General features: G+C 39.1%; 1 protein-coding gene across 7 annotated transcripts in view; it reads right to left on the bottom strand.

The window, feature by feature from the left end:
• The window catches only part of LOC110493231 (uncharacterized), a 121,357-nt gene that overhangs the window by 74,907 nt on the left and 24,741 nt on the right, over window positions 1-21,709 (bottom strand). For all 7 annotated transcript variants that reach the window (XR_016487963.1, XM_090205706.1, XM_090205702.1 and 4 more), the window contains 2 exons: window positions 2,986-3,115; window positions 2,354-2,473 (listed from right to left, as the gene is read on the bottom strand). Coding sequence is in view for 6 of the 7 variants with exons in the window: in XM_090205706.1 (XP_090061832.1) it covers window positions 2,354-2,473; window positions 2,986-3,115 (250 nt within the window). In the remaining variant the exon portion in view is untranslated. The remainder of the gene's footprint in view (window positions 1-2,353; window positions 2,474-2,985; window positions 3,116-21,709) is intronic.

Genomic DNA, 21,709 nt, shown 5'->3' with positions numbered 1-21,709 from the left:
TATCAGAAGTCTGATGACACTATGGTGTGACAAAATGTAAATATGAACACTTGCAAAGCATGCTTGGTCATTTAGCAGACACTCTTATCCAGAGCGACTTACAGTCAGTGCATACTGCATTCAACTAAAGTAGATAAACAACCACATATCACAGTCATAGCAAGTGGAATGTTTTTTGTTACCATTACTGAGAATGTTGTTGTAGTCCTTGCAAATGTATTTTGTATTTAGAAAATAGAAAATACCTGTATTTTAGTTTGATACATTGGTCTTTAGAGTATCTTGTATTTGTAACAAGACACATCAAAATGTATCTTTTGCCCATCTCTGTGGGTGTGGGTGTACTGGGTGCATGAATTAGGGCCTGCAGTTGCTTGCTCCTACTCAAAGAATGGCTCCCCCATGTGAAAACTAGGTGAATTACAACAGTACTAGGCTGCATTCAAAACAAATCTCCCGCCTTATCGCATCCCATTTCCCGTAACGGTGAGTTTTGATGGGGTTAAGAATTAACATAAAATCAGGAGAGAGGACCAGACTTGAATGCAACAATTTGACTAGTTGCCCTCAACGCAGCTACTTACTAACTCAACAAACACCAACTGCTACTAACTGCCAATCAGCTTCCACGCCTGTTGCAACGTTTTAACTAGTCCTCACTCTCCGTAATCACCACTGCCACCCTACTTAAACCTCACCAAACTAAGATTCCTCCTCTGTGTTGTGCAGTGCATGTCGCTTTCTACGTCACTGTGTGGTACTAGACTTATCAAGTGTCTCTTAGGTTCTTCCTGGGGCGGGTTGCCATCACCACAGCAGCCTAACTACCATGGCGGGATGATGTCTACCTGCCTTAGGCTTCATCCAGCCCATTCTCATCCCCTCCTGAATCCTTCTTGCATCCATTCAAATTTTTCCATAAATATTCTAAACCCATTTCAATGTCTGCTCCTTTAACTCGTAAAACCAGAGTCGGTGCCTCCTCTTCACAACGCTTTGCTTGAAATGTTCATAAACTAGTGAAGAGCTCAACTTTTTCTGGCGCCAGCATGGTTCTCGCCACTCACAATCCCCCAAACATTTCTCTGCATGCCCTTGTTGAAAATGAATGAGGGCAGAAATTCTCCTGCTGAATTCCTTGTTGGTAAATACCCTACGTAACATGGTGGAGACTCGCGCTTGAGCCGTTTAGCACACCGGCTTCAAACGGCTATAAAAACTGTAAAAACATGTTTTTTATATTGAAAATATATTTCACAGCGATTTACATGGAACAAAGGAATGATTTCCTACACTATTCAGTGATTGTTTTCTGAAATTAAGCGAACAGTGTAGAATTTTAGCAACCAGGAAATGACAGAGCGATGTTTACACTGTGTAATTTAGTGGAAACGGCCAGTCACAAATTCGAAACAGATTTCCCTTTTTGACAACAGAAGCCCTTTGTTGTAAAATAGAAATTCTGCATTTTAGAATGCAATTTTGCATGTGTCCAAATATTTTTTTGGGGGGGGAAATATTATGAAACACTATCATTCCACTATTACTGCAGATATATTATGGAAATTGTGTGTAGCACCCTTAAAGAATACACACTGACCTAATTTAAAACAAACACACAAGAGTGCCAATCTGTCCTCCTAAACGTTCTCCATGTGAGACTGGTACTCCTGCCACACCCTGACTCAGGGATGGAGCTGCCACGCTGAGTTATGTTGTGGCGTATGGTGGTAGTTCCTCTGGGGCACGTCACACCACGCACCTCAACACACCCCATAAATAGATCTATCTGACATAACACACCCTTTACCTGTATAGAATTGCAGCCACATTCAATCCCTACTACACACCTGAAGTTTCCCTATGTCTCTCCTGCATAGTTTTTAACGTCTCTGTAAAAGTGTATGTGATATTTGTGGTAATGATTGGGTAATACAACTCTTCGTTGCCAGGCAGGGAGCGACGGAGGGCGGTATAAGGTGAGACGTCGTATCTCCACCATAGTACTGCATACTACCCTGCTGTCCTTAAAACTACACACAGATTTACATTTCTCAACTTGCCACATGTAGGTTTTTATCCCCATCCCTCCCTCTCTCCCCATTTCTGTGTCTGTTACACTCTCACCTGCAAAGAAAAGATGTAAGGAGTTTAGTGTTTTGTAACATGAAAGAATGTATTTCTCCTTCATCTGTGAACAATCAATCAAATGTATGTTATAAAGCCATGTTTACATCAGCAGTTGTCACAAAGAATGAGAGTATGCTTGACTGAGCAGTAGTCGGAGTATAGGTGTGTCTGTGTGAGTGTGAGCATGAGTGTGTGTGTTTGTACATGCGAGCACGTGTCTCACCTCGGGGACCATAGGTGAGTCGGTAGCCCTGGAACTGTGAGGTGGGAGCGTCCCAGGTCAGAGAGAGAGAGAAGAAACCAGCCTGGACCAGACGAAGACCGGACACCCCCGGTAGCGAGTCTGAGAAACAAGGGGTGGAGAGGGAGGGATGAGAGGCAGATGAGACATACTTGTGTTCTACGAGGATGGTCTGGCTTCACATTGGAGAGTGACACATTGAGGAGAAACGGGAGAGAACTTGTTAGTGCCTAAAGAAAGACAGATGTGGAGAGAGGAGATGATATGACATGTCATTGAGAGGTAAGAAAGACTGTGTTGGTATGGTATCCAGAACTCATCTAAAATATACATAGGTTGAAAGTAAAGATAAAGCTCCATTCATAAAGTGGTCCTGCTTTTTTCCTGTCATCTCCATATCCTCCCCTTCCACACCCGTCTGTCAAATGGAATTGAAATGCATTGACATTTTACTCTCTCCTTCTCTCCTCCAGGCTTCCACCCCCCCTCTTCCTCTGCATCTTTCCATGTGTACTCACTGATTCATGCATTGGTTTCTAATTATCTCAGCTTCTCCCCTCCCTCCCTCCCTCCCTCCCTCTGCTGCCTCTGTCCCACCCTCTCTGTGAACTCACTGGTTCTTGCCTTGGCGGACACAGGCTCTCCCACACTGTTGGGATACTGGGCGATGACCGTCACCAGGTAGTCTGTCCCTGACTTCAGCTCTCTAGCCACGAAGCTCCTCTGATTTGCAAACACCGTCTCCTGCAGGGGGGAGAAGGAGGGCTTAGAACCTGAGACAGAGGTGCTCTGTTCTGCTCCCCTGAGGGGCTGCAGCGTCATCTGAATTGAAGAGACTGGTTTCTACCTGAAAAACTAGGCGTGTGTGCACTTTCTAGCCAAACAGGATCACAAAGAAAAGAAAAGCAGCATGATTGCAGAACTTGAGGATTGCACTTGTGCACCCCTGACATATACATATATGTAAGCTGACATACAAAGCTACTGCTGTAAATGGGTCTTCAATGTAATAACATAGCAACAGGTTTTGTCAAAGCCTTTGACTGGGGTAAATGTTTCCTTTAATCTATGTCATTCCTCATTATGGTCATGAGTAGGGTTTCAAAGGGAGGGTATACTACTGGAAACATTCTAAGTTTACCAGTAAACTACCAGAATTTTGGTAACTTTAAAGGATTTGATGTATTTATCACAAGACATCTAGTGGCCCTTTTGGGTTCTTCAGATTATCAAATGTGTAATTACCTCTGGCTCTCTGTGTGGCCTCATCACATCAAATATATCAAATATTAAAATAAGATGATTTAAAAAAGAAAAGAATGACAAAGCTGTAAAACATTATACTAAATATAAACCATCAACTTAGTGAATACCATTGGTGTTCAATCTGAGGGATTCAGTATGAAATCTATTTATTTATTATACTACTGTATGTCAATATCTCTTTGTTGTTGTAAATGTTTTGGCACCAAACTGGTGGCAGTTGTGAAAAAAGTCAAAGTTGAAAGAGTTGCAGAGTTAATTACAAATAATGCCATTGTTGATTAGATGCTTTTTTAAATTAATTAGGCAATTTTCTCTTGAACCATAAATAAAGGTGAAATAAATAAAAAAAATAAAAAATGGTCTATCCTCTAGAAACTCATGAACCATATGGTCTATCCACTAGAAACTCATGAACCATATGGTCTATCCACTAGAAACTCATGAACCATATGGTCTATCCACTAGAAACTCATGAACCATATGGTCTATCCACTAGAAACACATGAACCATATGGTCTATCCACTAGAAACTCATTGACCATATGGTCTATCCACTAGAAACTCATGAACCATATGGTCTATCCACTAGAAACTCATGAACCATATGGTCTATCCACTAAAAACTCATGAACCATATGGTCTATCCACTAGAAACCCATGAACCATATGGTCTATCCTCTAGAAACTCATTGACCATATGGTCTATCCACTAGAAACTCATGAACCATATGGTCTATCCACTAGAAACTCATGAACCATATGGTCTATCCTCTAGAAACTCATTGACCATATGGTCTATCCACTAGAAACTCATGAACCATATGTTCTATCCACTATAAACTCATGAACCATATGGTCTATCCACTAGAAACTCATGAACCATATGGTCTATCCACTAGAAACTCATGAACCATATGGTCTATCCTCTAGAAACTCATTGACCATATGGTCTATCCACTAGAAACTCATGAACCATATGGTCTATCCACTAGAAACTCATGAACCATATGGTCTATCCTCTAGAAACTCATGAACCATATGGTCTATCTACTAGAAACTCATGAACCATATGGTCTATCCTCTAGAAACTCATTGACCATATGGTCTATCCTCTAGAAACTCATGAACCATATGGTCTATCCTCTAGAAACTCATTGACCATATGGTCTATCCACTAGAAACTCATGAACCATATGGTCTATCCACTAGAAACTCATGAACCATATGGTCTATCCACTAGAAACTCATGAACCATATGGTCTATCCACTAGAAACTCATTGACCATATGGTCTATCCACTAGAAACTCATGAACCATATGGTCTATCCACTAGAAACTCATGAACCATATGGTCTAACCACTAGAAACTCATGAACCATATGGTCTATCCACTAGAAACTCATGAACCATATGGTCTATCCACTAGAAACTCATGAACCGTATGGTCTATCCACTAGAAACTCATGAACCATATGGTCTATCCACTAGAAACTCATGAACCATATGGTCTATCCACTAGAAACTCATGAACCATATGGTCTATCCTCTAGAAACTCATTGACCATATGGTCTATCCACTAGAAACTCATGAACCATATGGTCTATCCACTAGAAACTCATGAACCATATGGTCTATCCTCTAGAAACTCATTGACCATATGGTCTATCCACTAGAAACTCATGAACCATATGGTCTATCCACTAGAAACTCATGAACCATATGGTCTATCCACTAGAAACTCATGAACCATATGGTCTATCCACTAGAAACTCATGAACCATATGGTCTATCCACTAGAAACTCATGAACCATATGGTCTATCCACTAGAAACTCATGAACCATATGGTCTATCCACTAGAAACTCATGAACCATATGGTCTATACACTAGAAACTCATGAACCATATGGTCTATCCACTAGAAACTCATGAACCATATGGTCTATCCACTAGAAACTCATGAACCATATGGTCTATCCACTAGAAACTCATGAACCATATGGTCTATCCTCTAGAAACTCATTGACCATATGGTCTATCCACTAGAAACTCATGAACCATATGGTCTATCCACTAGAAACTCATGAAACATATGGTCTATCCACTAGAAACTCATGAACCATATGGTCTATCCTCTAGAAACTCATGAACCATATGGTCTATCTACTAGAAACTCATGAACCATATGGTCTATCCTCTAGAAACTCATGAAACATATGGTCTATCCACTAGAAACTCATGAACCATATGGTCTATCCTCTAGAAACTCATGAACCATATGGTCTATCTACTAGAAACTCATGAACCATATGGTCTATCCTCTAGAAACTCATTGACCATATGGTCTATCCACTAGAAACTCATGAACCATATGGTCTATCCACTAGAAACTCATGAACCATATGGTCTATCCACTAGAAACTCATGAACCATATGGTCTATCCTCTAGAAACTCATGAACCATATGGTCTATCCACTAGAAACTCATGAACCATATGGTCTATCCACTAGAAACTCATGAACCATATGGTCTATCCACTAGAAACTCATGAACCATATGGTCTATCCACTAGAAACTCATGAACCATATGGTCTATCCACTAGAAACTCATGAACCATATGGTCTATCCACTAGAAACTCATGAACCATATGGTCTATACACTAGAAACTCATGAACCATATGGTCTATCCACTAGAAACTCATGAACCATATGGTCTATCCACTAGAAACTCATGAACCATATGGTCTATCCACTAGAAACTCATGAACCATATGGTCTATCCACTAGAAACTCATTGACCATATGGTCTATCCACTAGAAACTCATGAACCATATGGTCTATCCACTAGAAACTCATGAACCATATGGTCTATCCACTAGAAACTCATGAACCATATGGTCTAACCACTAGAAACTCATGAACCATATGGTCTATCCACTAGAAACTCATGAACCATATGGTCTATCCACTAGAAACTCATGAACCGTATGGTCTATCCTCTAGAAACTCATGAACCATATGGTCTATCCACTAGAAACTCATGAACCATATGGTCTATCCACTAGAAACTCATGAACCATATGGTCTATCCTCTAGAAACTCATTGACCATATGGTCTATCCACTAGAAACTCATGAACCATATGGTCTATCCACTAGAAACTCATGAACCATATGGTCTATCCTCTAGAAACTCATTGACCATATGGTCTATCCACTAGAAACTCATGAACCATATGGTCTATCCACTAGAAACTCATGAACCATATGGTCTATCCACTAGAAACTCATGAACCATATGGTCTATCCACTAGAAACTCATGAACCATATGGTCTATCCACTAGAAACTCATGAACCATATGGTCTATCCACTAGAAACTCATGAACCATATGGTCTATCCACTAGAAACTCATGAACCATATGGTCTATACACTAGAAACTCATGAACCATATGGTCTATCCACTAGAAACTCATGAACCATATGGTCTATCCACTAGAAACTCATGAACCATATGGTCTATCCACTAGAAACTCATGAACCATATGGTCTATCCTCTAGAAACTCATTGACCATATGGTCTATCCACTAGAAACTCATGAACCATATGGTCTATCCACTAGAAACTCATGAAACATATGGTCTATCCACTAGAAACTCATGAACCATATGGTCTATCCTCTAGAAACTCATGAACCATATGGTCTATCTACTAGAAACTCATGAACCATATGGTCTATCCTCTAGAAACTCATTGACCATATGGTCTATCCACTAGAAACTCATGAACCATATGGTCTATCCACTAGAAACTCATGAACCATATGGTCTATCCACTAGAAACTCATGAACCATATGGTCTATCCTCTAGAAACTCATGAACCATATGGTCTATCCACTAGAAACTCATGAACCATATGGTCTATCCACTAGAAACTCATGAACCATATGGTCTATCCACTAGAAACTCATGAACCATATGGTCTATCCTCTAGAAACTCATGAACCATATGGTCTATCCACTAGAAACTCATGAACTATATGGTCTATCCTCTAGAAACTCATTGACCATATGGTCTATCCTCTAGAAACTCATTGACCATATGGTCTATCCTCTAGAAACTCATTGACCATATGGTCTATCCACTAGAAACTCATTGAACATATGGTCTATCCACTAGAAACTCATGAACCACAAGGTCTATCCACTAGAAACTCAAGAACCATATGGTCTATCCTCTAGAAACTCATTGACCATATGGTCTATCCACTAGAAACTCATGAACCATATGGTCTATCCACTAGAAACTCATGAACAATATGGTCTATCCACTAGAAACTCATGAACCATATGGTCTATCCACTAGAAACTCATGAACCATATGGTCTATCCACTAGAAACTCATGAACCATATGGTCTATCCACTAGAAACTCATGAACCATATGGTCTATCCACTAGAAACTCATGAACCATATGGTCTATCCTCTAGAAACTCATTGACCATATGGTCTATCCACTAGAAACTCATGAACCATATGGTCTATCCACTAGAAACTCATGAACCATATGGTCTATCCACTAGAAACTCATGAACCATATGGTCTATCCTCTAGAAACTCATGAACCATATGGTCTATCTACTAGAAACTCATGAACCATATGGTCTATCCTCTAGAAACTCATTGACCATATGGTCTATCCACTAGAAACTCATGAACCATATGGTCTATCCACTAGAAACTCATGAACCATATGGTCTATACACTAGAAACTCATGAACCATATGGTCTATCCTCTAGAAACTCATTGACCATATGGTCTATCCACTAGAAACTCATGAACCATATGGTCTATCCACTAGAAACTCATGAACCATATGGTCTATCCACTAGAAACTCATGAACCATATGGTCTATCCACTAGAAACTCATGAACCATATGGTCTATCCACTAGAAACTCATGAACCATATGGTCTATCCTCTAGAAACTCATGAACCATATGGTCTATCTACTAGAAACTCATGAACCATATGGTCTATCCTCTAGAAACTCATTGACCATATGGTCTATCCTCTAGAAACTCATGAACCATATGGTCTATCCTCTAGAAACTCATTGACCATATGGTCTATCCACTAGAAACTCATGAACCATATGGTCTATCCACTAGAAACTCATGAACCATATGGTCTATCCACTAGAAACTCATGAACCATATGGTCTATCCACTAGAAACTCATTGACCATATGGTCTATCCACTAGAAACTCATGAACCATATGGTCTATCCACTAGAAACTCATGAACCATATGGTCTATCCACTAGAAACTCATGAACCATATGGTCTAACCACTAGAAACTCATGAACCATATGGTCTATCCACTAGAAACTCATGAACCATATGGTCTATCCACTAGAAACTCATGAACCGTATGGTCTATCCTCTAGAAACTCATGAACCATATGGTCTATCCACTAGAAACTCATGAACCATATGGTCTATCCACTAGAAACTCATGAACCATATGGTCTATCCTCTAGAAACTCATTGACCATATGGTCTATCCACTAGAAACTCATGAACCATATGGTCTATCCACTAGAAACTCATGAACCATATGGTCTATCCTCTAGAAACTCATTGACCATATGGTCTATCCACTAGAAACTCATGAACCATATGGTCTATCCACTAGAAACTCATGAACCATATGGTCTATCCACTAGAAACTCATGAACCATATGGTCTATCCACTAGAAACTCATGAACCATATGGTCTATCCACTAGAAACTCATGAACCATATGGTCTATCCACTAGAAACTCATGAACCATATGGTCTATACACTAGAAACTCATGAACCATATGGTCTATCCACTAGAAACTCATGAACCATATGGTCTATCCACTAGAAACTCATGAACCATATGGTCTATCCACTAGAAACTCATGAACCATATGGTCTATCCTCTAGAAACTCATTGACCATATGGTCTATCCACTAGAAACTCATGAACCATATGGTCTATCCACTAGAAACTCATGAAACATATGGTCTATCCACTAGAAACTCATGAACCATATGGTCTATCCTCTAGAAACTCATGAACCATATGGTCTATCTACTAGAAACTCATGAACCATATGGTCTATCCTCTAGAAACTCATTGACCATATGGTCTATCCACTAGAAACTCATGAACCATATGGTCTATCCACTAGAAACTCATGAACCATATGGTCTATCCACTAGAAACTCATGAACCATATGGTCTATCCTCTAGAAACTCATGAACCATATGGTCTATCCACTAGAAACTCATGAACCATATGGTCTATCCACTAGAAACTCATGAACCATATGGTCTATCCACTAGAAACTCATGAACCATATGGTCTATCCTCTAGAAACTCATGAACCATATGGTCTATCCACTAGAAACTCATGAACTATATGGTCTATCCTCTAGAAACTCATTGACCATATGGTCTATCCTCTAGAAACTCATTGACCATATGGTCTATCCTCTAGAAACTCATTGACCATATGGTCTATCCACTAGAAACTCATTGAACATATGGTCTATCCACTAGAAACTCATGAACCACAAGGTCTATCCACTAGAAACTCAAGAACCATATGGTCTATCCTCTAGAAACTCATTGACCATATGGTCTATCCACTAGAAACTCATGAACCATATGGTCTATCCACTAGAAACTCATGAACAATATGGTCTATCCACTAGAAACTCATGAACCATATGGTCTATCCACTAGAAACTCATGAACCATATGGTCTATCCACTAGAAACTCATGAACCATATGGTCTATCCACTAGAAACTCATGAACCATATGGTCTATCCACTAGAAACTCATGAACCATATGGTCTATCCTCTAGAAACTCATTGACCATATGGTCTATCCACTAGAAACTCATGAACCATATGGTCTATCCACTAGAAACTCATGAACCATATGGTCTATCCACTAGAAACTCATGAACCATATGGTCTATCCTCTAGAAACTCATGAACCATATGGTCTATCTACTAGAAACTCATGAACCATATGGTCTATCCTCTAGAAACTCATTGACCATATGGTCTATCCACTAGAAACTCATGAACCATATGGTCTATCCACTAGAAACTCATGAACCATATGGTCTATCCACTAGAAACTCATGAACCATATGGTCTATCCTCTAGAAACTCATGAACCATATGGTCTATCCACTAGAAACTCATGAACCATATGGTCTATCCACTAGAAACTCATGAACCATATGGTCTATCCACTAGAAACTCATGAACCATATGGTCTATCCTCTAGAAACTCATGAACCATATGGTCTATCCACTAGAAACTCATGAACTATATGGTCTATCCTCTAGAAACTCATTGACCATATGGTCTATCCTCTAGAAACTCATTGACCATATGGTCTATCCTCTAGAAACTCATTGACCATATGGTCTATCCACTAGAAACTCATTGAACATATGGTCTATCCACTAGAAACTCATGAACCACAAGGTCTATCCACTAGAAACTCAAGAACCATATGGTCTATCCTCTAGAAACTCATTGACCATATGGTCTATCCACTAGAAACTCATGAACCATATGGTCTATCCACTAGAAACTCATGAACAATATGGTCTATCCACTAGAAACTCATGAACCATATGGTCTATCCACTAGAAACTCATGAACCATATGGTCTATCCACTAGAAACTCATGAACCATATGGTCTATCCACTAGAAACTCATGAACCATATGGTCTATCCACTAGAAACTCATGAACCATATGGTCTATCCTCTAGAAACTCATTGACCATATGGTCTATCCACTAGAAACTCATGAACCATATGGTCTATCCACTAGAAACTCATGAACCATATGGTCTATCCACTAGAAACTCATGAACCATATGGTCTATCCTCTAGAAACTCATGAACCATATGGTCTATCTACTAGAAACTCATGAACCATATGGTCTATCCTCTAGAAACTCATTGACCATATGGTCTATCCACTAGAAACTCATGAACCATATGGTCTATCCACTAGAAACTCATGAACCATATGGTCTATACACTAGAAACTCATGAACCATATGGTCTATCCTCTAGAAACTCATTGACCATATGGTCTATCCACTAGAAACTCATGAACCATATGGTCTATCCACTAGAAACTCATGAACCATATGGTCTATCCACTAGAAACTCATGAACCATATGGTCTATCCACTAGAAACTCATGAACCATATGGTCTATCCACTAGAAACTCATGAACCATATGGTCTATCCTCTAGAAACTCATGAACCATATGGTCTATCTACTAGAAACTCATGAACCATATGGTCTATCCTCTAGAAACTCATTGACCATATGGTCTATCCTCTAGAAACTCATGAACCATATGGTCTATCCTCTAGAAACTCATTGACCATATGGTCTATCCACTAGAAACTCATGAACCATATGGTCTATCCACTAGAAACTCATGAACCATATGGTCTATCCACTAGAAACTCATGAACCATATGGTCTATCCACTAGAAACTCATTGACCATATGGTCTATCCACTAGAAACTCATGAACCATATGGTCTATCCACTAGAAACTCATGAACCATATGGTCTATCCACTAGAAACTCATGAACCATATGGTCTAACCACTAGAAACTCATGAACCATATGGTCTATCCACTAGAAACTCATGAACCATATGGTCTATCCACTAGAAACTCATGAACCGTATGGTCTATCCTCTAGAAACTCATGAACCATATGGTCTATCCACTAGAAACTCATGAACCATATGGTCTATCCACTAGAAACTCATGAACCATATGGTCTATCCTCTAGAAACTCATTGACCATATGGTCTATCCACTAGAAACTCATGAACCATATGGTCTATCCACTAGAAACTCATGAACCATATGGTCTATCCTCTAGAAACTCATTGACCATATGGTCTATCCACTAGAAACTCATGAACCATATGGTCTATCCACTAGAAACTCATGAACCATATGGTCTATCCACTAGAAACTCATGAACCATATGGTCTATCCACTAGAAACTCATGAACCATATGGTCTATCCACTAGAAACTCATGAACCATATGGTCTATCCACTAGAAACTCATGAACCATATGGTCTATACACTAGAAACTCATGAACCATATGGTCTATCCACTAGAAACTCATGAACCATATGGTCTATCCACTAGAAACTCATGAACCATATGGTCTATCCACTAGAAACTCATGAACCATATGGTCTATCCTCTAGAAACTCATTGACCATATGGTCTATCCACTAGAAACTCATGAACCATATGGTCTATCCACTAGAAACTCATGAAACATATGGTCTATCCACTAGAAACTCATGAACCATATGGTCTATCCTCTAGAAACTCATGAACCATATGGTCTATCTACTAGAAACTCATGAACCATATGGTCTATCCTCTAGAAACTCATTGACCATATGGTCTATCCACTAGAAACTCATGAACCATATGGTCTATCCACTAGAAACTCATGAACCATATGGTCTATCCACTAGAAACTCATGAACCATATGGTCTATCCTCTAGAAACTCATGAACCATATGGTCTATCCACTAGAAACTCATGAACCATATGGTCTATCCACTAGAAACTCATGAACCATATGGTCTATCCTCTAGAAACTCATGAACCATATGGTCTATCCACTAGAAACTCATGAACTATATGGTCTATCCTCTAGAAACTCATTGACCATATGGTCTATCCTCTAGAAACTCATTGACCATATGGTCTATCCTCTAGAAACTCATTGACCATATGGTCTATCCACTAGAAACTCATTGAACATATGGTCTATCCACTAGAAACTCATGAACCACAAGGTCTATCCACTAGAAACTCATGAACCATATGGTCTATCCTCTAGAAACTCATTGACCATATGGTCTATCCACTAGAAACTCATGAACCATATGGTCTATCCACTAGAAACTCATGAACCATATGGTCTATCCACTAGAAACTCATGAACCATATGGTCTATCCTCTAGAAACTCATGAACCATATGGTCTATCTACTAGAAACTCATGAACCATATGGTCTATCCTCTAGAAACTCATTGACCATATGGTCTATCCACTAGAAACTCATGAACCATATGGTCTATCCACTAGAAACTCATGAACCATATGGTCTATACACTAGAAACTCATGAACCATATGGTCTATCCTCTAGAAACTCATTGACCATATGGTCTATCCACTAGAAACTCATGAACCATATGGTCTATCCACTAGAAACTCATGAACCATATGGTCTATCCACTAGAAACTCATGAACCATATGGTCTATCCACTAGAAACTCATGAACCATATGGTCTATCCACTAGAAACTCATGAACCATATGGTCTATCCACTAGAAACTCATGAACCATATGGTCTATCCTCTAGAAACTCATTGACCATATGGTATATCCTCTAGAAACTCATGAACCATATGGTCTATCCACTAGAAACTCATGAACCATATGGTCTATCCACTAGAAACTCATGAACCATATGGTCTATCCACTAGAAACTCATGAACCATATGGTCTATCCACTAGAAACTCATGAACCATATGGTCTATCCTCTAGAAACTCATGAACCATATGGTCTATCCACTAGAAACTCATGAACCATATGGTCTATCCACTAGAAACTCATTGACCATATGGTCTATCCACTAGAAACTCATGAACCACAAGGTCTATCCACTAGAAACTCATGAACCATATGGTCTATCCTCTAGAAACTCATTGACCATATGGTCTATCCACTAGAAACTCATGAACCATATGGTCTATCCTCTAGAAACTCATGAACCATATGGTCTATCTACTAGAAACTCATGAACCATATGGTCTATCCTCTAGAAACTCATGAAACATATGGTCTATCCACTAGAAACTCATGAACCATATGGTCTATCCTCTAGAAACTCATGAACCATATGGTCTATCTACTAGAAACTCATGAACCATATGGTCTATCCTCTAGAAACTCATTGACCATATGGTCTATCCACTAGAAACTCATGAACCATATGGTCTATCCTCTAGAAACTCATGAACCATATGGTCTATCCACTAGAAACTCATGAACCATATGGTCTATCCTCTAGAAACTCATGAACCATATGGTCTATCCACTAGAAACTCATGAACCATATGGTCTATCCACTAGAAACTCATGAACCATATGGTCTATCCACTAGAAACTCATGAACCATATGGTCTATCCACTAGAAACTCATGAACCATATGGTCTATCCACTAGAAACTCATGAACCATATGGTCTATCCACTAGAAACTCATTGACCATATGGTCTATCCACTAGAAACTCATGAACCATATGGTCTATCCACTAGAAACTCATGAACCATATGGTCTATCCTCTAGAAACTCATTGACCATATGGTCTATCCACTAGAAACTCATGAACCATATGGTCTATCCACTAGAAACTCATGAACCATATGGTCTATCCACTAGAAACTCATGAACCATATGGTCTATCCACTAGAAACTCATGAACCATATGGTCTATCCACTAGAAACTCATGAACCATATGGTCTATCCACTAGAAACTCATGAACCATATGGTCTATCCACTAGAAACTCATGAACCATATGGTCTATACACTAGAAACTCATGAACCATATGGTCTATCCACTAGAAACTCATGAACCATATGGTCTATCCACTAGAAACTCATGAACCATATGGTCTATCTACTAGAAACTCATGAACCATATGGTCTATCCTCTAGAAACTCATTGACCATATGGTCTATCCACTAGAAACTCATGAACCATATGGTCTATCCACTAGAAACTCATGAAACATATGGTCTATCCACTAGAAACTCATGAACCATATGGTCTATCCTCTAGAAACTCATGAACCATATGGTCTATCTACTAGAAACTCATGAACCATATGGTCTATCCTCTAGAAACTCATTGACCATATGGTCTATCCACTAGAAACTCATGAACCATATGGTCTATCCACTAGAAACTCATGAACCATATGGTCTATCCACTAGAAACTCATGAACCATATGGTCTATCCTCTAGAAACTCATGAACCATATGGTCTATCCACTAGAAACTCATGAACCATATGGTCTATCCACTAGAAACTCATGAACCATATGGTCTATCCACTAGAAACTCATGAACCATATGGTCTATCCTCTAGAAACTCATGAACCATATGGTCTATCCACTAGAAACTCATGAACTATATGGTCTATCCTCTAGAAACTCATTGACCATATGGTCTATCCTCTAGAAACTCATTGACCATATGGTCTATCCTCTAGAAACTCATTGACCATATGGTCTATCCACTAGAAACTCATTGAACATATGGTCTATCCACTAGAAACTCATGAACCACAAGGTCTATCCACTAGAAACTCAAGAACCATATGGTCTATCCTCTAGAAACTCATTGACCATATGGTCTATCCACTAGAAACTCATGAACCATATGGTCTATCCACTAGAAACTCATGAACCATATGGTCTATCCACTAGAAACTCATGAACCATATGGTCTATCCACTAGAAACTCATGAACCATATGGTCTATCCACTAGAAACTCATGAACCATATGGTCTATCCACTAGAAACTCATGAACCATATGGTCTATCCACTAGAAACTCATGAACCATATGGTCTATCCTCTAGAAACTCATTGACCATATGGTCTATCCACTAGAAACTCATGAACCATATGGTCTATCCACTAGAAACTCATGAACCATATGGTCTATCCACTAGAAACTCATGAACCATATGGTCTATCCTCTAGAAACTCATGAACCATATGGTCTATCTACTAGAAACTCATGAACCATATGGTCTATCCTCTAGAAACTCATTGACCATATGGTCTATCCACTAGAAACTCATGAACCATATGGTCTATCCACTAGAAACTCATGAACCATATGGTCTATACACTAGAAACTCATGAACCATATGGTCTATCCTCTAGAAACTCATTGACCATATGGTCTATCCACTAGAAACTCATGAACCATATGGTCTATCCACTAGAAACTCATGAACCATATGGTCTATCCACTAGAAACTCATGAACCATATGGTCTATCCACTAGAAACTCATGAACCATATGGTCTATCCACTAGAAACTCATGAACCATATGGTCTATCCTCTAGAAACTCATGAACCATATGGTCTATCTACTAGAAACTCATGAACCATATGGTCTATCCTCTAGAAACTCATTGACCATATGGTCTATCCTCTAGAAACTCATGAACCATATGGTCTATCCTCTAGAAACTCATTGACCATATGGTCTATCCACTAGAAACTCATGAACCATATGGTCTATCCACTAGAAACTCATGAACCATATGGTCTATCCACTAGAAACTCATGAACCATATGGTCTATCCACTAGAAACTCATTGACCATATGGTCTATCCACTAGAAACTCATGAACCATATGGTCTATCCACTAGAAACTCATGAACCATATGGTCTATCCACTAGAAACTCATGAACCATATGGTCTAACCACTAGAAACTCATGAACCATATGGTCTATCCACTAGAAACTCATGAACCATATGGTCTATCCACTAGAAACTCATGAACCGTATGGTCTATCCTCTAGAAACTCATGAACCATATGGTCTATCCACTAGAAACTCATGAACCATATGGTCTATCCACTAGAAACTCATGAACCATATGGTCTATCCTCTAGAAACTCATTGACCATATGGTCTATCCACTAGAAACTCATGAACCATATGGTCTATCCACTAGAAACTCATGAACCATATGGTCTATCCTCTAGAAACTCATTGACCATATGGTCTATCCACTAGAAACTCATGAACCATATGGTCTATCCACTAGAAACTCATGAACCATATGGTCTATCCACTAGAAACTCATGAACCATATGGTCTATCCACTAGAAACTCATGAACCATATGGTCTATCCACTAGAAACGCATGAACCATATGGTCTATCCACTAGAAACTCATGAACCATATGGTCTATACACTAGAAACTCATGAACCATATGGTCTATCCACTAGAAACTCATGAACCATATGGTCTATCCACTAGAAACTCATGAACCATATGGTCTATCCACTAGAAACTCATGAACCATATGGTCTATCCTCTAGAAACTCATTGACCATATGGTCTATCCACTAGAAACTCATGAACCATATGGTCTATCCACTAGAAACTCATGAAACATATGGTCTATCCACTAGAAACTCATGAACCATATGGTCTATCCTCTAGAAACTCATGAACCATATGGTCTATCTACTAGAAACTCATGAACCATATGGTCTATCCTCTAGAAACTCATTGACCATATGGTCTATCCACTAGAAACTCATGAACCATATGGTCTATCCACTAGAAACTCATGAACCATATGGTCTATCCACTAGAAACTCATGAACCATATGGTCTATCCTCTAGAAACTCATGAACCATATGGTCTATCCACTAGAAACTCATGAACCATATGGTCTATCCACTAGAAACTCATGAACCATATGGTCTATCCACTAGAAACTCATGAACCATATGGTCTATCCTCTAGAAACTCATGAACCATATGGTCTATCCACTAGAAACTCATGAACTATATGGTCTATCCTCTAGAAACTCATTGACCATATGGTCTATCCTCTAGAAACTCATTGACCATATGGTCTATCCTCTAGAAACTCATTGACCATATGGTCTATCCACTAGAAACTCATTGAACATATGGTCTATCCACTAGAAACTCATGAACCACAAGGTCTATCCACTAGAAACTCAAGAACCATATGGTCTATCCTCTAGAAACTCATTGACCATATGGTCTATCCACTAGAAACTCATGAACCATATGGTCTATCCACTAGAAACTCATGAACCATATGGTCTATCCACTAGAAACTCATGAACCATATGGTCTATCCACTAGAAACTCATGAACCATATGGTCTATCCACTAGAAACTCATGAACCATATGGTCTATCCACTAGAAACTCATGAACCATATGGTCTATCCACTAGAAACACATGAACCATATGGTCTATCCACTAGAAACTCATGAACCATATGGTCTATCCTCTAGAAACTCATTGACCATATGGTCTATCCACTAGAAACTCATGAACCATATGGTCTATCCACTAGAAACTCATGAACCATATGGTCTATCCACTAGAAACTCATGAACCATATGGTCTATCCTCTAGAAACTCATGAACCATATGGTCTATCTACTAGAAACTCATGAACCATATGGTCTATCCTCTAGAAACTCATTGACCATATGGTCTATCCACTAGAAACTCATGAACCATATGGTCTATCCACTAGAAACTCATGAACCATATGGTCTATACACTAGAAACTCATGAACCATATGGTCTATCCTCTAGAAACTCATTGACCATATGGTCTATCCACTAGAAACTCATGAACCATATGGTCTATCCACTAGAAACTCATGAACCATATGGTCTATCCACTAGAAACTCATGAACCATATGGTCTATCCACTAGAAACTCATGAACCATATGGTCTATCCACTAGAAACTCATGAACCATATGGTCTATCCACTAGAAACTCATGAACCATATGGTCTATCCTCTAGAAACTCATTGACCATATGGTATATCCTCTAGAAACTCATGAACCATATGGTCTATCCACTAGAAACTCATGAACCATATGGTCTATCCACTAGAAACTCATGAACCATATGGTCTATCCACTAGAAACTCATGAATCATATGGTCTATACACTAGAAACTCATGAACCATATGGTCTATCCACTAGAAACTCATGAACCATATGGTCTATCCACTAGAAACTCATGAACCATATGGTCTATCCACTAGAAACTCATGAACCATATGGTCTATCCACTAGAAACTCATTGACCATATGGTCTATCCACTAGAAACTCATGAACCATATGGTCTATCCACTAGAAACTCATGAACCATATGGTCTATCCACTAGAAACTCATGAACCATATGGTCTAACCACTAGAAACTCATGAACCATATGGTCTATCCACTAGAAACTCATGAACCATATGGTCTATCCACTAGAAACTCATGAACCGTATGGTCTATCCTCTAGAAACTCATGAACCATATGGTCTATCCACTAGAAACTCATGAACCATATGGTCTATCCACTAGAAACTCATGAACCATATGGTCTATCCTCTAGAAACTCATTGACCATATGGTCTATCCACTAGAAACTCATGAACCATATGGTCTATCCACTAGAAACTCATGAACCATATGGTCTATCCTCTAGAAACTCATTGACCATATGGTCTATCCACTAGAAACTCATGAACCATATGGTCTATCCACTAGAAACTCATGAACCATATGGTCTATCCACTAGAAACTCATGAACCATATGGTCTATCCACTAGAAACTCATGAACCATATGGTCTATCCACTAGAAACTCATGAACCATATGGTCTATCCACTAGAAACTCATGAACCATATGGTCTATCCACTAGAAACTCATGAACCATATGGTCTATACACTAGAAACTCATGAACCATATGGTCTATCCACTAGAAACTCATGAACCATATGGTCTATCCACTAGAAACTCATGAACCATATGGTCTATCCACTAGAAACTCATGAACCATATGGTCTATCCTCTAGAAACTCATTGACCATATGGTCTATCCACTAGAAACTCATGAACCATATGGTCTATCCACTAGAAACTCATGAAACATATGGTCTATCCACTAGAAACTCATGAACCATATGGTCTATCCTCTAGAAACTCATGAACCATATGGTCTATCTACTAGAAACTCATGAACCATATGGTCTATCCTCTAGAAACTCATTGACCATATGGTCTATCCACTAGAAACTCATGAACCATATGGTCTATCCACTAGAAACTCATGAACCATATGGTCTATCCACTAGAAACTCATGAACCATATGGTCTATCCTCTAGAAACTCATGAACCATATGGTCTATCCACTAGAAACTCATGAACCATATGGTCTATCCACTAGAAACTCATGAACCATATGGTCTATCCACTAGAAACTCATGAACCATATGGTCTATCCTCTAGAAACTCATGAACCATATGGTCTATCCACTAGAAACTCATGAACTATATGGTCTATCCTCTAGAAACTCATTGACCATATGGTCTATCCTCTAGAAACTCATTGACCATATGGTCTATCCTCTAGAAACTCATTGACCATATGGTCTATCCACTAGAAACTCATTGAACATATGGTCTATCCACTAGAAACTCATGAACCACAAGGTCTATCCACTAGAAACTCAAGAACCATATGGTCTATCCTCTAGAAACTCATTGACCATATGGTCTATCCACTAGAAACTCATGAACCATATGGTCTATCCACTAGAAACTCATGAACCATATGGTCTATCCACTAGAAACTCATGAACCATATGGTCTATCCACTAGAAACTCATGAACCATATGGTCTATCCACTAGAAACTCATGAACCATATGGTCTATCCACTAGAAACTCATGAACCATATGGTCTATCCACTAGAAACTCATGAACCATATGGTCTATCCTCTAGAAACTCATTGACCATATGGTCTATCCACTAGAAACTCATGAACCATATGGTCTATCCACTAGAAACTCATGAACCATATGGTCTATCCACTAGAAACTCATGAACCATATGGTCTATCCTCTAGAAACTCATGAACCATATGGTCTATCTACTAGAAACTCATGAACCATATGGTCTATCCTCTAGAAACTCATTGACCATATGGTCTATCCACTAGAAACTCATGAACCATATGGTCTATCCACTAGAAACTCATGAACCATATGGTCTATACACTAGAAACTCATGAACCATATGGTCTATCCTCTA

The sequence above is a fragment of the Oncorhynchus mykiss genome, chromosome 17, assembly GCF_057628025.1.
Source record: "Oncorhynchus mykiss isolate SJ-2025 chromosome 17, ASM5762802v1, whole genome shotgun sequence".
Classification (NCBI taxonomy): Eukaryota; Metazoa; Chordata; class Actinopteri; order Salmoniformes; family Salmonidae; genus Oncorhynchus; species Oncorhynchus mykiss.
The sequence above is the reverse complement of the archived record's forward strand: the minus strand, read 5'-3'. Positions and strand labels throughout refer to the sequence as shown.